At 46.6% G+C, this 14,287-nt stretch overlaps 1 protein-coding gene across 1 annotated transcript; it reads left to right on the top strand.

Annotated features, from left to right (window-relative positions):
* The first annotated feature begins 10,825 nt into the window (after positions 1-10,825).
* On the top strand, positions 10,826-11,866 carry C6H11orf96 (chromosome 6 C11orf96 homolog). Its single transcript, XM_059474572.1, has one exon. The coding sequence runs from the start codon at positions 11,178-11,180 to the stop codon at positions 11,538-11,540; it is 363 nt and encodes a 120-aa protein (XP_059330555.1). The 5' UTR covers positions 10,826-11,177; the 3' UTR covers positions 11,541-11,866.
* Positions 11,867-14,287: the final 2,421 nt, after the last annotated feature.

Here is a 14,287-nt window from a genome sequence, read left to right on the forward strand (position 1 = left end):
CCTTCCCCCACCTCTTGGCCAGAAAAGTCAGCTAGCCAGCTAGCACAAACTGCAACCCCCTGCCTGCCAGGACAGCAGGAGTGGCTTTGGGCAGAGGAGATTGCAGCCCAGAGCTCCTCAGGAGACCTTTCTGCAAGGACTTTCCTGTCAGTAGAAATTTGTTCCTGAGTGCTACAGGCCCTCCTGCTGAGTTCTCAAAATGGGTGTTCACAAAAGTGAGATTTGAGAGTTCTTGAGCTCGTGCTGTTCCCTTGGCACCTAAAGATTTTTCACTGGAGACCAGGGAAACGTGCATGTTTCTTGCACTGCTGTTCAGCTGTTTCTGCTGTTGCAGTCAAGTGCAAAGGGCAGCATCTTCAGGATGGTAAATATGCAGTTAGGTTCCCTTCTTTAACTTAAAGATAGGTGGAGGAACCTTTCCCCTAGTTACATGGGTTTGAAAACAGTGCTGCTAAAAATGTCATCCAAAATAATTACTTTCCAGTTTAAAAGCTTGCTTTCTTCCTTCTCAGGACTGTTGTGAGATTCGCAGCCAGAAACTTTTTGAAAAATAATTTAAACTCAGAGTACACTAAAGTAAAATATACTTTTTATATGTTTACAGAGGGTTTTGTTTTTGTGATTGGCACCAGATTGTGTCCATCTGAGGGGCTTCAGCAGCTCCTGTGAGCTGCTTTGCTTACAGAACACCTCTCTGTCACTATTTTTATGTGGAGGATATAAACTGTGAGTTTACTTTTTTCCTTTTCTTGAAAATACAGAATGGGTTTGGGTTGGAAGGGTCCTTGAAGATTTCAGCAGAGTATGTGTCTCTTTCAAAAAATGCTTAAAAATTGCATTCTTCAAAATTGTTTGTCTTTGGCTTTCAAACAGGTGGAATCTACTAGTAACCCCAGGTAAGATTCCCTTTTCCAAAACAGCCATCACCTTCTCCAAAGTTTAATAGCCCTCAGATTTGATGATAAGGATCAGATGAATGGAATCTGTCTTGGGTAAGTAGCCTGCCTTCCTCGGGGAGCATGTAGGATGGAGCTGTTCTGAAAAAAAAAACCACAACTGGGTCCAAATGTAACCATTCATTTATTTAGCAGCTCTATAAGCAGTGACATTATTAATTAACCACACTGGTGTCAGGCATCACTCTGTCCCCATGCTACATGTAATCATAGTAGAATATTCAAGCACAAACTCTTGGTGAAGTTGGAGTATATCTGATTCAATACTGCACTTCTGGGCCACAGTGGGTTGATCTGAGCACCATTTGAAATCAATAGCAAAGTCCTGTCACTTCTCTCCTCTTGGTTTTGGGGCTTTTTTTTTTTTTTTTTGTTTGTTTTGTTGGGTTTTGTTTTGTGGTTTTGGTTTTTTGGGGTTTTTTTGTGAAAAAGAACTCTAGGTTATTCAGTTTTGATTAGCTTTAAAGCCATAGGTAATTTGATCATTTTACTTCATCTGTGTCAGATTAATTCTACCTGTGTCTTTTCTGATTGCCATGACTTAGAGGGTTAGTATAGCTACACATAGTAATTTATAGCTACAAATGGTAATTTATAGCTACAATGGTAATAGAGAAGGAGACAGGGTGCCAGGAAGGGGTTAAGAAGTCAGAATTTTCATAATGTAGTGTTGAAAAAACACAGAGGACTGTTCTCCTGGGGTTTGGGATAAAAGATGCATGTATGATGGGTGCTGTGAATCCATAATGCCTCCTCCTCAAGTGCTGCTGCTGTTGCCTTAGCTCAAAAGCATTTAACACCCACTTTGCCTATTCTGGTCATAAACCTTTTCAGAATGGATAGGAAATCTGCCTCACTATGGTTTGTTTTCAAAGTGCTTATTTTCCATCCTTGAGGTTTCCATAGCAACCTGGATAATTTGTTTGAATTGGAGCGTCCTGGCCTGTCCTGTCTGCACCTAAGTTCTGCTGAGATCTTGCAGGTATCATCTCAACCCACTGGGGAGTGCCTGGTGATGGCTGGCCATGAGAGCACTGGCCCTTCCCCATGAGTCACCACTCATCAAGGTGACAGATGTGTGCTTTCTGCCCTGTGGTCCAATTTGACTTACCTCCTCCTGCTGTGTGGTGTTCAGAGGAGCTTTGTGGAGTTATTGCAGCTCCCTTGTAGCTGGCAGGTCCTTGGTGGCTCACGCTGGGAAAGCACCTCTCGAGGGAGCTGGGAGGCCTTGTTTTAAGTGAAGGCAGTGGGGACTGTATTGAAGAATTTAAATCAGAGTAAGGAGCAAGGAGGTCTGTTCCATGGTCCCCATTGTTTGTTTGATTCAGGTTTCCCAGCAGAAACAAAAATTTTGTTCTGTTCACTCAGGAGATTTTGCTGGTTGAGTGAGACTTAGAACAAAGTCTTCACATCTCACAGCATCCTCCTGACAGACAGTGCTCACTGGATCCAGAATGGTGCTCAGCTGAAAGTTGTTTCCATCTAAACTTGGGTGTGCAGCTGCTTTGCTGGGTGTTGTTTGTTCTGTTGCTCTGCTCCCATTGCGGAGGCAATGCACAGATCCATGCTGAAGAGTGGGTTGACATTACAGCTGATCTCTGAAACGCCAGTGCCAGCCCTCTGCCCCTGTGTTTCCAGAAATGCCTTGTGCCAAGGCAAGCTGCCATGCATCTGGAAGAACATATGGACTAGAAAGAGCCTCAGTGTTGGATGGGATGGGATTTGTAGCTGTGACTTAGCACAGACTTATCATTGGGTTCTCATCATCATTAGGGAGGGCTGTGGGAAGGCTTGTCCTGAAAGCTGCTGATGCGGAGAGCAAGAGATAAAGCAGGAGTGAGCAGAGACATGAGTTGCCAGAGGGTGTATGGCCCAGATGTACAACCCACACTTCCTGGCTGGTTTGTCAGGATGCAGAATCTACGTGGTTCCCAGTTTCTGTTCCCCACCTCCTGCTTTTTGGGGGCAGATGTGTGTGAAGGAGACAGTCTGGCCAACTGGCATGGCATGCCTTTGGCTTGAGACACCTGTGGGAGCTTGGAGAGGAGAGTGCAGGAAGGTGAAGGCTCCCCAGTTTTTTGAGACAAGCAAGGGCAAGTGGTGGAAGAGGGATTAAAAATTGCCTGATGGTGTTTTCTGTTGGGAAGCAGTGGGAGGGAGAGGGTGGAGAAGTGGTGGTCACATCAGTGAGACAGTGTGTGACAAACTGTACATAATGCAAAATTTGCCAATAGCTGCACTTTCAGAGCACGGATGGAACCATGACAGCTCATGGCAGAGAAGAGATTGTTACCCTGGAATAAGCTGACAGGCCAGCCTGAGGAAATCCTCCCAGGCCTCAGGGCAAGGAGTGAGTGAGTGAACCAGGGCAGGGTAGACAGGACACAGCATCATCTTGGTGCTGCAGCAGCCATGGGTGAAAAAGAATGTCCTGAGCATTGGCTGCTCTTCTGTAACACCTCTGTATTTTGCACTAAACATTTTTTCCTGGTGACCTTGCCAGTTGTCTCCTGGCTTTACTTCCCTTACAGAGACTAAAGTGGCTCTATTTTACCTTAGAAAAGATCATTCCTCAGCTTTGGGCACTATGGGCTTTCATCTGACAGGGATGGGGTTATGCTTTTTTTCTCTCTGCTTGTCTGCATTGGCACCACTCTGGCTCCTCTTGGCAAGGCAGGGCTTCAGTTGCTGAACCATCACTCAGCAATTTACTACTTTGGTTGTTACAATTTTTGTCTAAAGTCCCCAGAAACGTTTAGAGATTGAACAAAAATGTCTCGAGGATTAGGTTACTTGAAGCCTGATAGATCAATTGTCAAGAAACTTCTGCTTTTAATCTCTAGACCACAGTTGATTTCTTTCTTGATTGTTTACAAATAGACTTTTAAAGAAAAAAAAATGAAATTTATTCTGCTGAAATAAGTGGATGCTTTACAGTGCTTTTAGCTGCAGAAGAAAATGGAAGATGAAATCCATCAGAAGTGTTAAGATCTGATTTGTGGCACCAACTTCAGATTTTTAATCTTGACTCAAACAAAAAAGATTTTCCTTTTGTCTGACCTTCAGAGCAGACAGAACCTTTGGGGCCATGCTCTCTGTTAGGTGTCTGTGACCCAACAAGGTGAGGTCTTCCTTGTTATATTTGAGATTTGTGGCCAGTTTTGTCCAAATCTGAGAGAAGACGGGAGGTCTCAGAAATAATTGAATTCCACTCTTGCAAAGCTCAGCAGTTGGGTACAGAAGAGAACCCAAGACAGGTGCTCTGTGCTCTGACAGCCCTGGGTTGCTCTGGGCTCCCTGGCAAGGAGCAGAGAATCCTCCTGTCCTCCCTGCCTTGCCAGTACCATTTGTGCTCTGCAGCTGGCAGCTCAGAGTGCAGGGCCATCAGCACTGTCCCAGCCACCAGCTCAGTGTGGAGCATGTGGAGGGTTGGGAATGCCCAGGATTCATCAGCAAAGTTCTTCCCTGCCCACAGAAAGTCTGTTTTCTTCCTAGACATTTTAAATAATTTTGTGGGGCAAAACATTTCTTCTGGATTTTGAACCTGAGACAGAATGTCCTGAACTAGAAATCCTCATTTCTGTGCTGCTTACTTGATAGGGTCACAGTAACAGCTGGACATGGGAATACCTTGATATTTAGAGCCATGGGAGGTTAGAGGTTTTACTTCATGTGACAGCAGCTTGTACCAGGAGGAACTTCCAAAGCAGAGTCAGTATCTTAATTAAAGTGTAGTTTCATTCTTTAAAGAGTTGAGTTTCCTGCAATCACTGGTCTTCAGTCATTGGAACCCCACTTTTTTCTTGGGTCCTCATATCACTGTGCCCTGATGCATCAGCAGCAGTGCTGGGAAAAGCTGCCATCCCTTCTGATGCCTTTGAGGCCAAACAAGGGAAATTTAATGTAGCAGTTTTTGTCAGGAAACACTTTGCAGCTCTCTTTCAAAACAAAGAGTTTTATTACTACATTTATTATTAGTGGTGTGCTGACAGCCAAATGCTGCTAACTTGGGAAGTGCAACTGAAAGACTGACTTTTCACTTCAGCTGTCACTTTACAATTGAAACAATTCTATGTAGAGAATAAAATAATACATTTCTCTGAGAAGCATTCATACATTCAAACATTTTAGTCTGTACTTTCTCCTAATGACATGGGGCAGAAGGTTTATGGGATTTATTGCAGCTCATAAAAAGGCAGGCAGGACTGAAAGTGAGGGAAAAGGAGCTTTGAACACATATATTTTGTATTAACTGTGTGGGATCATGAATTTCCCGCAAGTGCTGACAAGTGTTTGTCATGTCTGCCAGGATCATTCCATGAAGCTCTCTGTAAAAAAGAAAAAGCCAGGAATCAATAACCTGGCTGAATTTTCCACTCCTTACTTTAGGGAGACTTGGAAAGAAATTCTTTCAGCTAAAATAGCCAAGTTATATATAAAAATGGGACATATACAAATATGACAAACCTTTTCTCTTAAAGTGCTATTTTATCTAAAACTTACCTTAAAACCTCAGTAAGTGTCAAGGGGGCACCATTTCTGTGGCAAATTGCCTGGTGAGATGTAAAAATCCTTCTGTACACTGGACATATCCAGTTTGAAACATCCCTCAGAGAATTTGTCCTTCCTAGCAATTCCCTGCTGGGTTGGGAAGAGCTTTCTGCTGGAAGTTTCCATGAGCTGCCTGCAAGGATCCCAGCAGCAGCCTGAGCCTCCTCACCGCTCCCAGGTGCCTTGTGCATGGCTGCCCTGCAGTACACGGCAAGGGCTGGTAGGCAATTTTCTTGTGCTCTAGTACCTGAGGCTTCTTCCTCATCTCCTGCTGTGGGGAACAGAAATCCTGGTGCTCAGGGTGTGCAGGAGACCGCAGCCTGCAGGGGGCTGGGAGCGGGGTGTGCTGCAGAACCAGCCAAACCTTCCCTTCCTCTGGAGATTTCCAATGCTGCAGCTATGGCTCTGCCAGCACCTGCCTGCTGCCAAGGGGACATGTGCTTATTCCTCCCTGTGCTCTTGGCTGCAGGGCCCTCCATGGCAGCCCCAAATGATGCCAGGCAGGATGCCCCTTGGCATGGCCCAGGGGAGTGTGAGGAATTTAGAGAAATACTTCAAGGGTCGTGTCAGGCATTTAAAATGCTGGCTGCATGTTGGCCTGCTGGCTGCCTGAGTGTGAGGGTGTGTGATCCTTCTGTAGGATTACCCTCAGCAGTCAGCGGCTTGGCTTTAATTTAATTATTTCTAGGGGAGAAAATGTTAAAAAGCTACTGAAGTCTAAACAGTGGAAAGGAAGGTAAAGGATATCCAACCAAACACATGAGGAAAGGATATGACAGCCCTGAGTGCATAGCTCTTGTGAGTTGTTAGCCAGTTAATTCCCTGGTGTAAATGCATTCACATGTGCTGGAGAGAGGCCTGGCTGCCCAGGTAAGCTGCCTTCTGTGTGCTGCAGTTTTGTTGTGATAGCTAGAAAGAAACAACAGTTTGTTTTTCCAAGCAGAAGTGTTACAGTGGGTTTCAGCTGGGTCTCATTGGGTAACTTGGGTTCCTCCATCAGAAAGGTACACCTTGGAATTTAAATCAGATGTGCAGGCAGAGAAAGAGACACAAAGACTTTTGCTTTCAGACATGGTTTGTATTTGTTGCCTGTTTATTGGTGTGTCATCTCCAATAAACAGGTCACAGTTGCTGAATGTTTTTATTGCTATTTTAAAAATGGTTGGTCCAAGATATGAATTCTAGTGGAGAGAGAGCAGCAACTCCTTCCTCTCTCCTGACAGAAATGGGTACCCAGATGAGGATGAGGAGTGGACATGTACCCAGTGAGGTGGCTGGAAATGCCCCCTCCCAGGGCAGCAAGAAGCAGCTTTTACTCTTAAGTATGTTTTGGGAGGATATTTGAAACTTCCATGGATTAAGGCATCTTGCTGGGAAGCAGCTTATCCTGCTGGCTCTCATGGGATCCCATCAGCTCTGACAGACAGTGAACTGCTCTGTTTTGGGGCATGAACTGTGGTGTTCACTGTGTGTGCCCAGCTACAGGTGGTTTCTGTAAAAGCCCTGGCCCTTCAAAAGTTTCTTCTCCTACAGGAAGAGGTGGGTATCCATCCCTTTTTATCCCTTTTTATCCATCCCTAAATCTTCTTTTTAATCATTCCTTTCCCTTCTATGGCATGAGACCTGATGGCAAGCAAAAGGCTGTGTGTGTGTTTCCAATAATCACATTTTTAAAGGAATAACCCAATGACAATTTCCATGCTGGTAATTTCCATGCTGTTTCAGCAGCAATGATTGTGCCTCCTCCTATAAAAGTGGTGATTTAACTATGCAAGACCCCAAATATGAATATAAAATGTTCCTAGCTCTGGTAAAGGTTCCATACTTTGCCTGTGCAGTGTGCTGGCATACAATATTGACTTCATGAAAGGAAATGAAATCTTGAAATTGGGGAACAAAATGAGCAGAACACAAAGGAGATGAATTATGATGAAATGAAAGAATACTAGAAAATTCTGAAAATGAAAATATTTAAATGGAATAGGATGACATGAGGTACAGTGAAAAGTTTCGAAACTTGGTGAAATGACACATATTGAAATCTCAAAATCAAGGAACAAAGTGAACCAGAGAGACAGAAAAAGAATCATGATGAAATTTGCTCAGGTGCACAGTGCCACGTGGGTGGTAGCAAGGAGCAAGGTGTGGAGGGAGCAGTGTTGGGGTGCAGCTGTGTGCAATGCATTCTGCATTGCAGTGTCCCTGGAGCTCTGGGCTTTCTTGGGGCTGGGGTTTTCTCAACCCTGACCCTGAGAGAAGCAGTGCTGAAAGCAGCATTTTCTGAGGCTGAGGTGCTCAGCCTGTGGGTGCTGCTAAGGAGAAAAGCATGGAGGGAGCAAGGGTGCTGCAGTGCATTGGGGATTTTTGCAGTGAAATGGATTGGAACGTGCCAAGATGATACTCATTGAACTCATGCAATTCCATTTCCTTTCATGAAACGGAAATTCAATTCATGAAGAATTTTCATTTCATGGAAGGAAATGACATCTCCAAACCATAGAAGGAAGGCAACCAAACGCACAGGACAGGAGGTATGATGAAATGAAAAACAATTGAAAGAAAACCCGAAAATTCTGAAATTAAGTGAAAACTTTTAAGAGGAATGGGATTACGTAAATTGCACTGAAAAGTTCCAAAACTTTTCTAAATTATACCCATTGAATTCTCCCTATCAGAGCAAAGTGAGCTGAACTTACGGGACAGGAATTACGATAAAATGAAATGCAATAAAAAAAAAGGAATATCTGAAATGAAATGAAAACAATTAAATTGAATGGGTTGACATGAAGTGAAGTGAAATGGACTGAAAGTTGCCGAAATGTTACTCATTGAAATCACAAGATTTCATTTCCTTTCATTAAATGATGCTGGGAGAAAGTGAAATGAAGGCCATTATTTAAACTACTTGAGTAAATATTTTCTTTTAATGTTAGCACCTTGGAAATCTAACTCTGGGGATTATGTCACAGGATATATTTTCTAAATTTTCTCAAATAATATCTTCAAGTCCTCTCAGTTATTACCATGGTGATCTTGCTCCAACTCAGCATTGAAATTTCCCAAAGCATTTTATAATCACATTTGTGAGGGTATTAAATATATCTGAGTTTGCCTTCATACTGAACTTTCTGTAGGAAACCAGACAGGCAGTTTGTACTGGGATATGTAATGCCAGAACAAGGCTCCTATGTCATCTTGTTTCTGCATGAGAGGCAAGCTCAGCCCCAGAAATCCTCCAAGTTCATCATCAGGCTTGTATTGGAGGGCTGTACTGAGGAAACAGAGTTGGGCCTTAGCTGTGCTGCAGAATCAAGTTGTCAGGAATTTAAGTGGTTATATGTAAATGGAGCTTTTGGAGAGAAAGTTGTTACATTGCAGCAGAGATGTATGGGCTAAATTTAGCCACTAAAATAAACTGTAAAAAACACAGCCCTCTGCAAGCTGGAATGATTCAATTTGACCAAACATAAAATTGTTCCCTTATTAAGTTAATAGTATCTCCCAACAAAAAGGCTTCAAACTGACCCTGGCCCTAAAGCTGCCTTGGGGAGCCAAGAAGCCAAGAGATTGCAGCCAGGTGTTTCATAAAGCCGAGGCTCCTAATGTTGCTTTTGCACTGGCAAGGAGCAAACCAGCCAGCCTTCTGGAAAGACACTAGCAAGTGCCTCTGGTCCCTGCTCTCCTGAAACTCTGCTCTTCTGCTCTTGTTCCATTTTATCCCCTTTGAGACAGGGCTGTAATTAAAATGGTTTGTTTCCAATGCAGGTCCTGAAACACTGCCACTGCTAAGGCAATTAGGACCACTCCTAAGAGTTACCCAAAGACAAGGTTGAGAGTTTCTGATGGTGAGCTCACAAAACCAAGGCCATTTCTGTGTGCTGACTATGGCACAGGATGTGTATTACATATGTAAGCTTCTGGGGTTTTTTTCAGAGCATTTGTCCTCCTCTGCACAAAGAATGTGTTTTATGGCCAAACACAGTGAACTCACACTGGCTGCAGGTGCCCCAGCTTGGGCACAGAGCCAGAGCTGCTGGGGTGAGTGTGGATTCTGCTGTGGCTGATTGTCAGTGTGTGCTGGCAGTGCCCTGCGGTGCAGTGCTGCATGTGCACACTGGGCACTGTGGGACTGACTGCTTGGCAAGCCTCGGGCCCTGAGAGCATTGTCCTTGTCCCCTGAGCATCACAGAATTCCTGACACACTTGCTAAGCCTCCACTTCCTTCCTGGTTCCTAACCAAGCTTCAAAAATATCCATGAGTGGGTGAAGCTGTATGGAGGGTGTCTGTATGGGAATCATCTAACATGAGCCCTGAAGAGGGGACAGACTAACCATTTCAGGCTCTTCCTCCCTCATGCTTTTCCACTCCTCCTCCCTCTACCTCCTTCCTATTCCTATCGTACGCTTTTCTTATGCTGTTGGGATTTTCTATCACTGAAAGTGCTTGGCACACAGCTTTAGAGCATGGTTCCAGCTGTCACTAATTTGCAAGCTTTTGTTTCAGCTCAGTAATACTCATATGCCATTTTCTGTCTGAGGATCTGATTCTGCATCGTATCAAAGAAGCACCGTAGAGCGCACAGGGGAATGGAAAATTTTAGGATCCCTACTAAATGGAAAAAAATGGAGTCACACCAAAAGAGGTATTTAAGCTTCGTTAGAGGTGGCAGACTTGGGAACAAGATCCCAGAGTCCTGCTCAACCCTCTGATGGTGATGGTTCTTGTCTGGGTCCATTCTGTGTGATCTCTGCAGCTTATATCTGGGTCACTGTAACATTAGGGGTTTCAGATTTGGGCTTGCCTTGGAGCTCCCTTTGAGCATGGGTTTGTCCCTGACGGGTAGCGATCGGCTGAAAGCTGATGTGATGGGTCTGTCGGTACACTTTCATAGCCATAGAATCAGGGTATTGATAAAAACAGCAGTGCGGTGAAATGCAGAAAGCCCAATTACGGCCGTGGCAGTCCGGGACCCGCCTGAAGCCCCACTGGGTGCCGCGGGGCAGAACAGGGATGCCCTGGAGTTAAGGGGAGAGGGGGCGAAGGGATGGAGCGCGATGGCTGCCCCGCCCCGGGCTGTGCCGACACTCCCGCTCCGAGGGGACGCGGCGGGCGGGGGTGTCGGTGCGGGACGCGTCATGCGGACCGGGAGCCCGGCCGGCCGCGAGTGGGCTCCGCTGCGGCCCGAGCGCGCTGCCGTCTGAGCATGCTCCCGCGGGGCTCCGCCGCTATATAACGGGGCCGGCGCGCCGGCGGCAGCGGCTCTGCTGAGGCAGCGGGGGAGCTCCGCTAGGCGCTGCGCTCCGGTCCTGCCGTGCTGCGCCTCTCTGCACCGCTCCGCTCGGCGCCGCGCTCCGCTCCGCTCGGCACCGCGCTCTACTCCACTCCGCTCAGCGCTCCGTTCCGCTCGGTACAGCGCTCCGCTCCGCTCAGCACTCCATTCGCACAGCGCTCCGTACCGCGCTCCGCTCCGCACAGCGCTCCGCTCGCACCGAGGTCTCTCCGGACAGCCGCGGTCCGCGCTGCTCCGCACGGCCCCGCACGGCCCCGCGGGGCCCGTCCCTGCCCCGCCGCCGCTGCCCGCCGGAGCCTCGGCGCCCGGCACGGCCGAGGCAGCGCGCCCCGCTCCGCCGGCCCCGGCCCCCGCGGAGGGCGCTCCCGCGGGCGGCAGGATGGCCGCGAAGCCGGCCGAGCTGATGGGCATCTGCTCCAGCTACCAGGCGGTGATGCCGCACTTCGTCTGCGTGTCCGAGGAGTTCCCGCCGCCCGCCCGCCCCGCCAAGACCCCCAAGGGCAAGCTGCGGCGGCCGCGGCAGTCGCGCTTCAAGACGCAGCCGGTGACTTTCGACGAGATCCAGGAGGTGGAGGAGGAGGGGGTGTCCCCCATGGAGGAAGAGAAGGCCAAGAAGTCCTTCCTGCAGTCGCTGGAGTGCCTGCGGCGGAGCACCCAGAACCTCTGCCTGCAGCGGGACCGCCTGGGCAGCTGCCGCCTCCGCAACAGCCTCGACTCCAGCGACTCGGACTCGGCCCTGTGAGCGCGGCCCGGCACGGCACGGACTGAGCTCGGAGCTGCGGGAGCCGCGCAGGAGCGCCCGCACGGGCGGCCGGCTCGGGATGTTTTCTAAGAAAGCGCTTGTACCTTCGTTTCTATTTGATTGTATGAAACTCACCATTTAAAAGACAAAAAAATTATCTTTTCTATTCGTTAGAAGAAATGAGCTGTTTTAGATGCATTGAGCTGCCGGACTTTATATTTATTTTTGCATTTAAACTGTTGACTGCATTAATTTAATATGTTTCTACCTGAATGTCTGTTATTATTTCCATAAAAGAGTAATAAATCTGATATATTTGCACAGTACTTACTGGGCTGTCCTTATTTCAGGGATCCAACTGTCCTTGTTCAGCTTTCAGGGGTAAAGGGATTTAAAATCTGTCGGTAGCTAGTGCAGAGCCAGCAATGCTTTTCTCGGTGATGCTGCTCAGAGAGTTTTTGCAGGCTGTACTGTCAATGTACTTAATGAGACAAAAGTCAAGTTAGACCGATTTGAAACTATTTACTTCTTTGAGGCCTTTGTGTTTACCTGAATTGAGGTTTAGAGAGCATTTATAACTGGTGCCCAAGAGCCTTAATGAAACAGGGCAAGCCTCTTGCATTCACAAAAATTGCATATATAATTTCTATTTTCATCCAAGTTGATTTTGTCTCTTCTCCCCTTCCTCTTCTGACCCATAAATTATTTAGTGCTGCAGATGGTTTTGATTTTGATTAGATGGTTTTGGTAATTGGTTAGAATGTAGTTTTATTTACCAGAGCAATTGAAACAATGTGGATGTGCTTTTCCTGGAGTTTAAAAGTAAGGGGATTTTGATGATGGTAAATTTGTAGGAGTGAGGCTTCTGTTGGGTTGCTGCATGTGTGTGTGTGCAGGTGCATATAAGGTTTTCTCTGTTTGTGGGATACATGCTGAAAAGCATCTGAAGCCCCCCGCAGAATAGAAACCAAATTCCTGGACTGGGAATATTCTGCCTGTATTTTCTCCATTTTCTTGAAACATTCCTGTGCTAATAGTGTAATCCTGTAGTAGCACCTTCCTTGAAGGCAAGTCTCTGGAAATTAAAACTTCCCAATCAGAAGGTATTAGCTGATACTGAGCTGTAGCTAATATTTCTCTGGTGTGATTATGGTGTTTCCAATGGCATGGTTTGGGGTGCAATCATACTGATCAGTTGGAGAGGTAAGGGCTGGGGCGGAGGAAGGAGATGGACAGGGTGCTGGTGAGCAGGGTGTTTTGGTAGGACTGAGCAGCACAGACCTCTGCCCTCTGGGCACTCAAGTACAGCACATGATCCATGTGACTGGCTCCTGGATGCAGCAAAACTGAAGCTCATCTCTTTCTAGCCTAAAGCTGAGGAAAATCCTGGGGGCATGGGGTGTGGCTTGTTTTTGGACAGGTAAGAACCTGTTCAACTCCCTTGAGTCCCAGCACCTCCAGCTGACCTCCAGCACCAGGGGAGGGTTCTGCAAGCAATTCAGCAGGTAAGGAAACAGGTCTGGGCTCTGACCCAACCTCCTCATGAAAAAGCATTTAAATGACCCCCCTGCATGCAGCCTGTGAAACAGCTTTTCTGCCTTTGCAGTTCGACCCTCGTGGCTGCTTTCTCTGCATGGTAGGCATGTACATAACATCTATGCACAAGGCAAAGCAACTTGACCTCCAGAACAACTTTCATTCAGGCAGGAAACTGGAATCAGTAAGAAAATCAGTTGTCAACAGCTGGGCTAATTTTCCTCATCAAATTCCTAACGGTAATTCAATTCTGGAAGTTCTGGGTTTGGGAAAGGGTTTGCAACATCTGCAAACCCTTTCCCAAACATCATGTGGTAACTCTGTAGCCATGTGTCTCATGTTACATAATGTACACAGCTAAAAAGCCCCATAAGATTTCCAGAGACTGTAGAATGTCCTTCCGATACTGCAGGTTTTAGGCTACTTTTCGGTCTCCCTTTGCTGTCAGGTCTGGTACAAATCCAAAGTGTGGGGTATAGCTTCAAGAGGCTGTGAGCCCATGATCCTTGTCTCTGTTGCTAATTTTTGTTTTGGAGCTGGGGTTGCTAGCAGGCCCTTTGCCATTGCTGCTGCCATCCCTCCTTCAGCGTGCACCTGTGCTGCCACCACGCAGGAGGCACAGGAGGCTGTGCTGCACCAGCCAGCAGCTGAGCCATGGATGCTCTCTTCCTGGAAGGATGAGAATAGCTGTGCTCTCTTTTCTGTCTCAAGAGACAAATGTAGATGTTAACACATCTACAAAGAGCATTTGCAAATCTGCTGTAGCATGTTTGAGGAAAATGTCATATTCCAGTGGTTAGGCTGAATAAATGAGTTTCTCTTCAACTGTTCTTTGTTGACATTTTTCTGTTCCATTTCAGAGCGAATAACATGGGAGATGCCAATGCTAAAGATAGGATAGTGTTTATCTTCCAAACAGTTGCAATCAAGGCAAAAGGGTGAAAAGCCAGGGTGATTTAGCTATGTCCTGGAGAGGCCTTCCTGAATCCAGCTGGAAAAATAAACCTCCCTCCCAGTCTTTCTGTGCTGCTAATTTTGAAGGTTTCTTGTGCTGTACTTTTTAGTGTCATGACTATCGTGTCTATCTGTCCTGTAAGGATTGCAGGAAGACTTATTACATTCACTTTAGCGAGGGTAATGACTGCATCAAAGGGGTTTGAGTCTGTCATCCACTCCCTAGGCTCGAGATGTGGGTTGTACATTTCCTTTCA

The sequence above is a fragment of the Ammospiza nelsoni genome, chromosome 6 (genome assembly GCF_027579445.1).
Source record: "Ammospiza nelsoni isolate bAmmNel1 chromosome 6, bAmmNel1.pri, whole genome shotgun sequence".
In the NCBI taxonomy this organism is placed as follows: Eukaryota; Metazoa; Chordata; class Aves; order Passeriformes; family Passerellidae; genus Ammospiza; species Ammospiza nelsoni.

Excerpts from the sequence above, each read along its gene's own strand:
- C6H11orf96 (XM_059474572.1), top strand. The coding sequence starts at position 11,178 with ATGGCCGCGAAGCCGGCCGAGCTGATGGGCATCTGCTCCAGCTACCAG.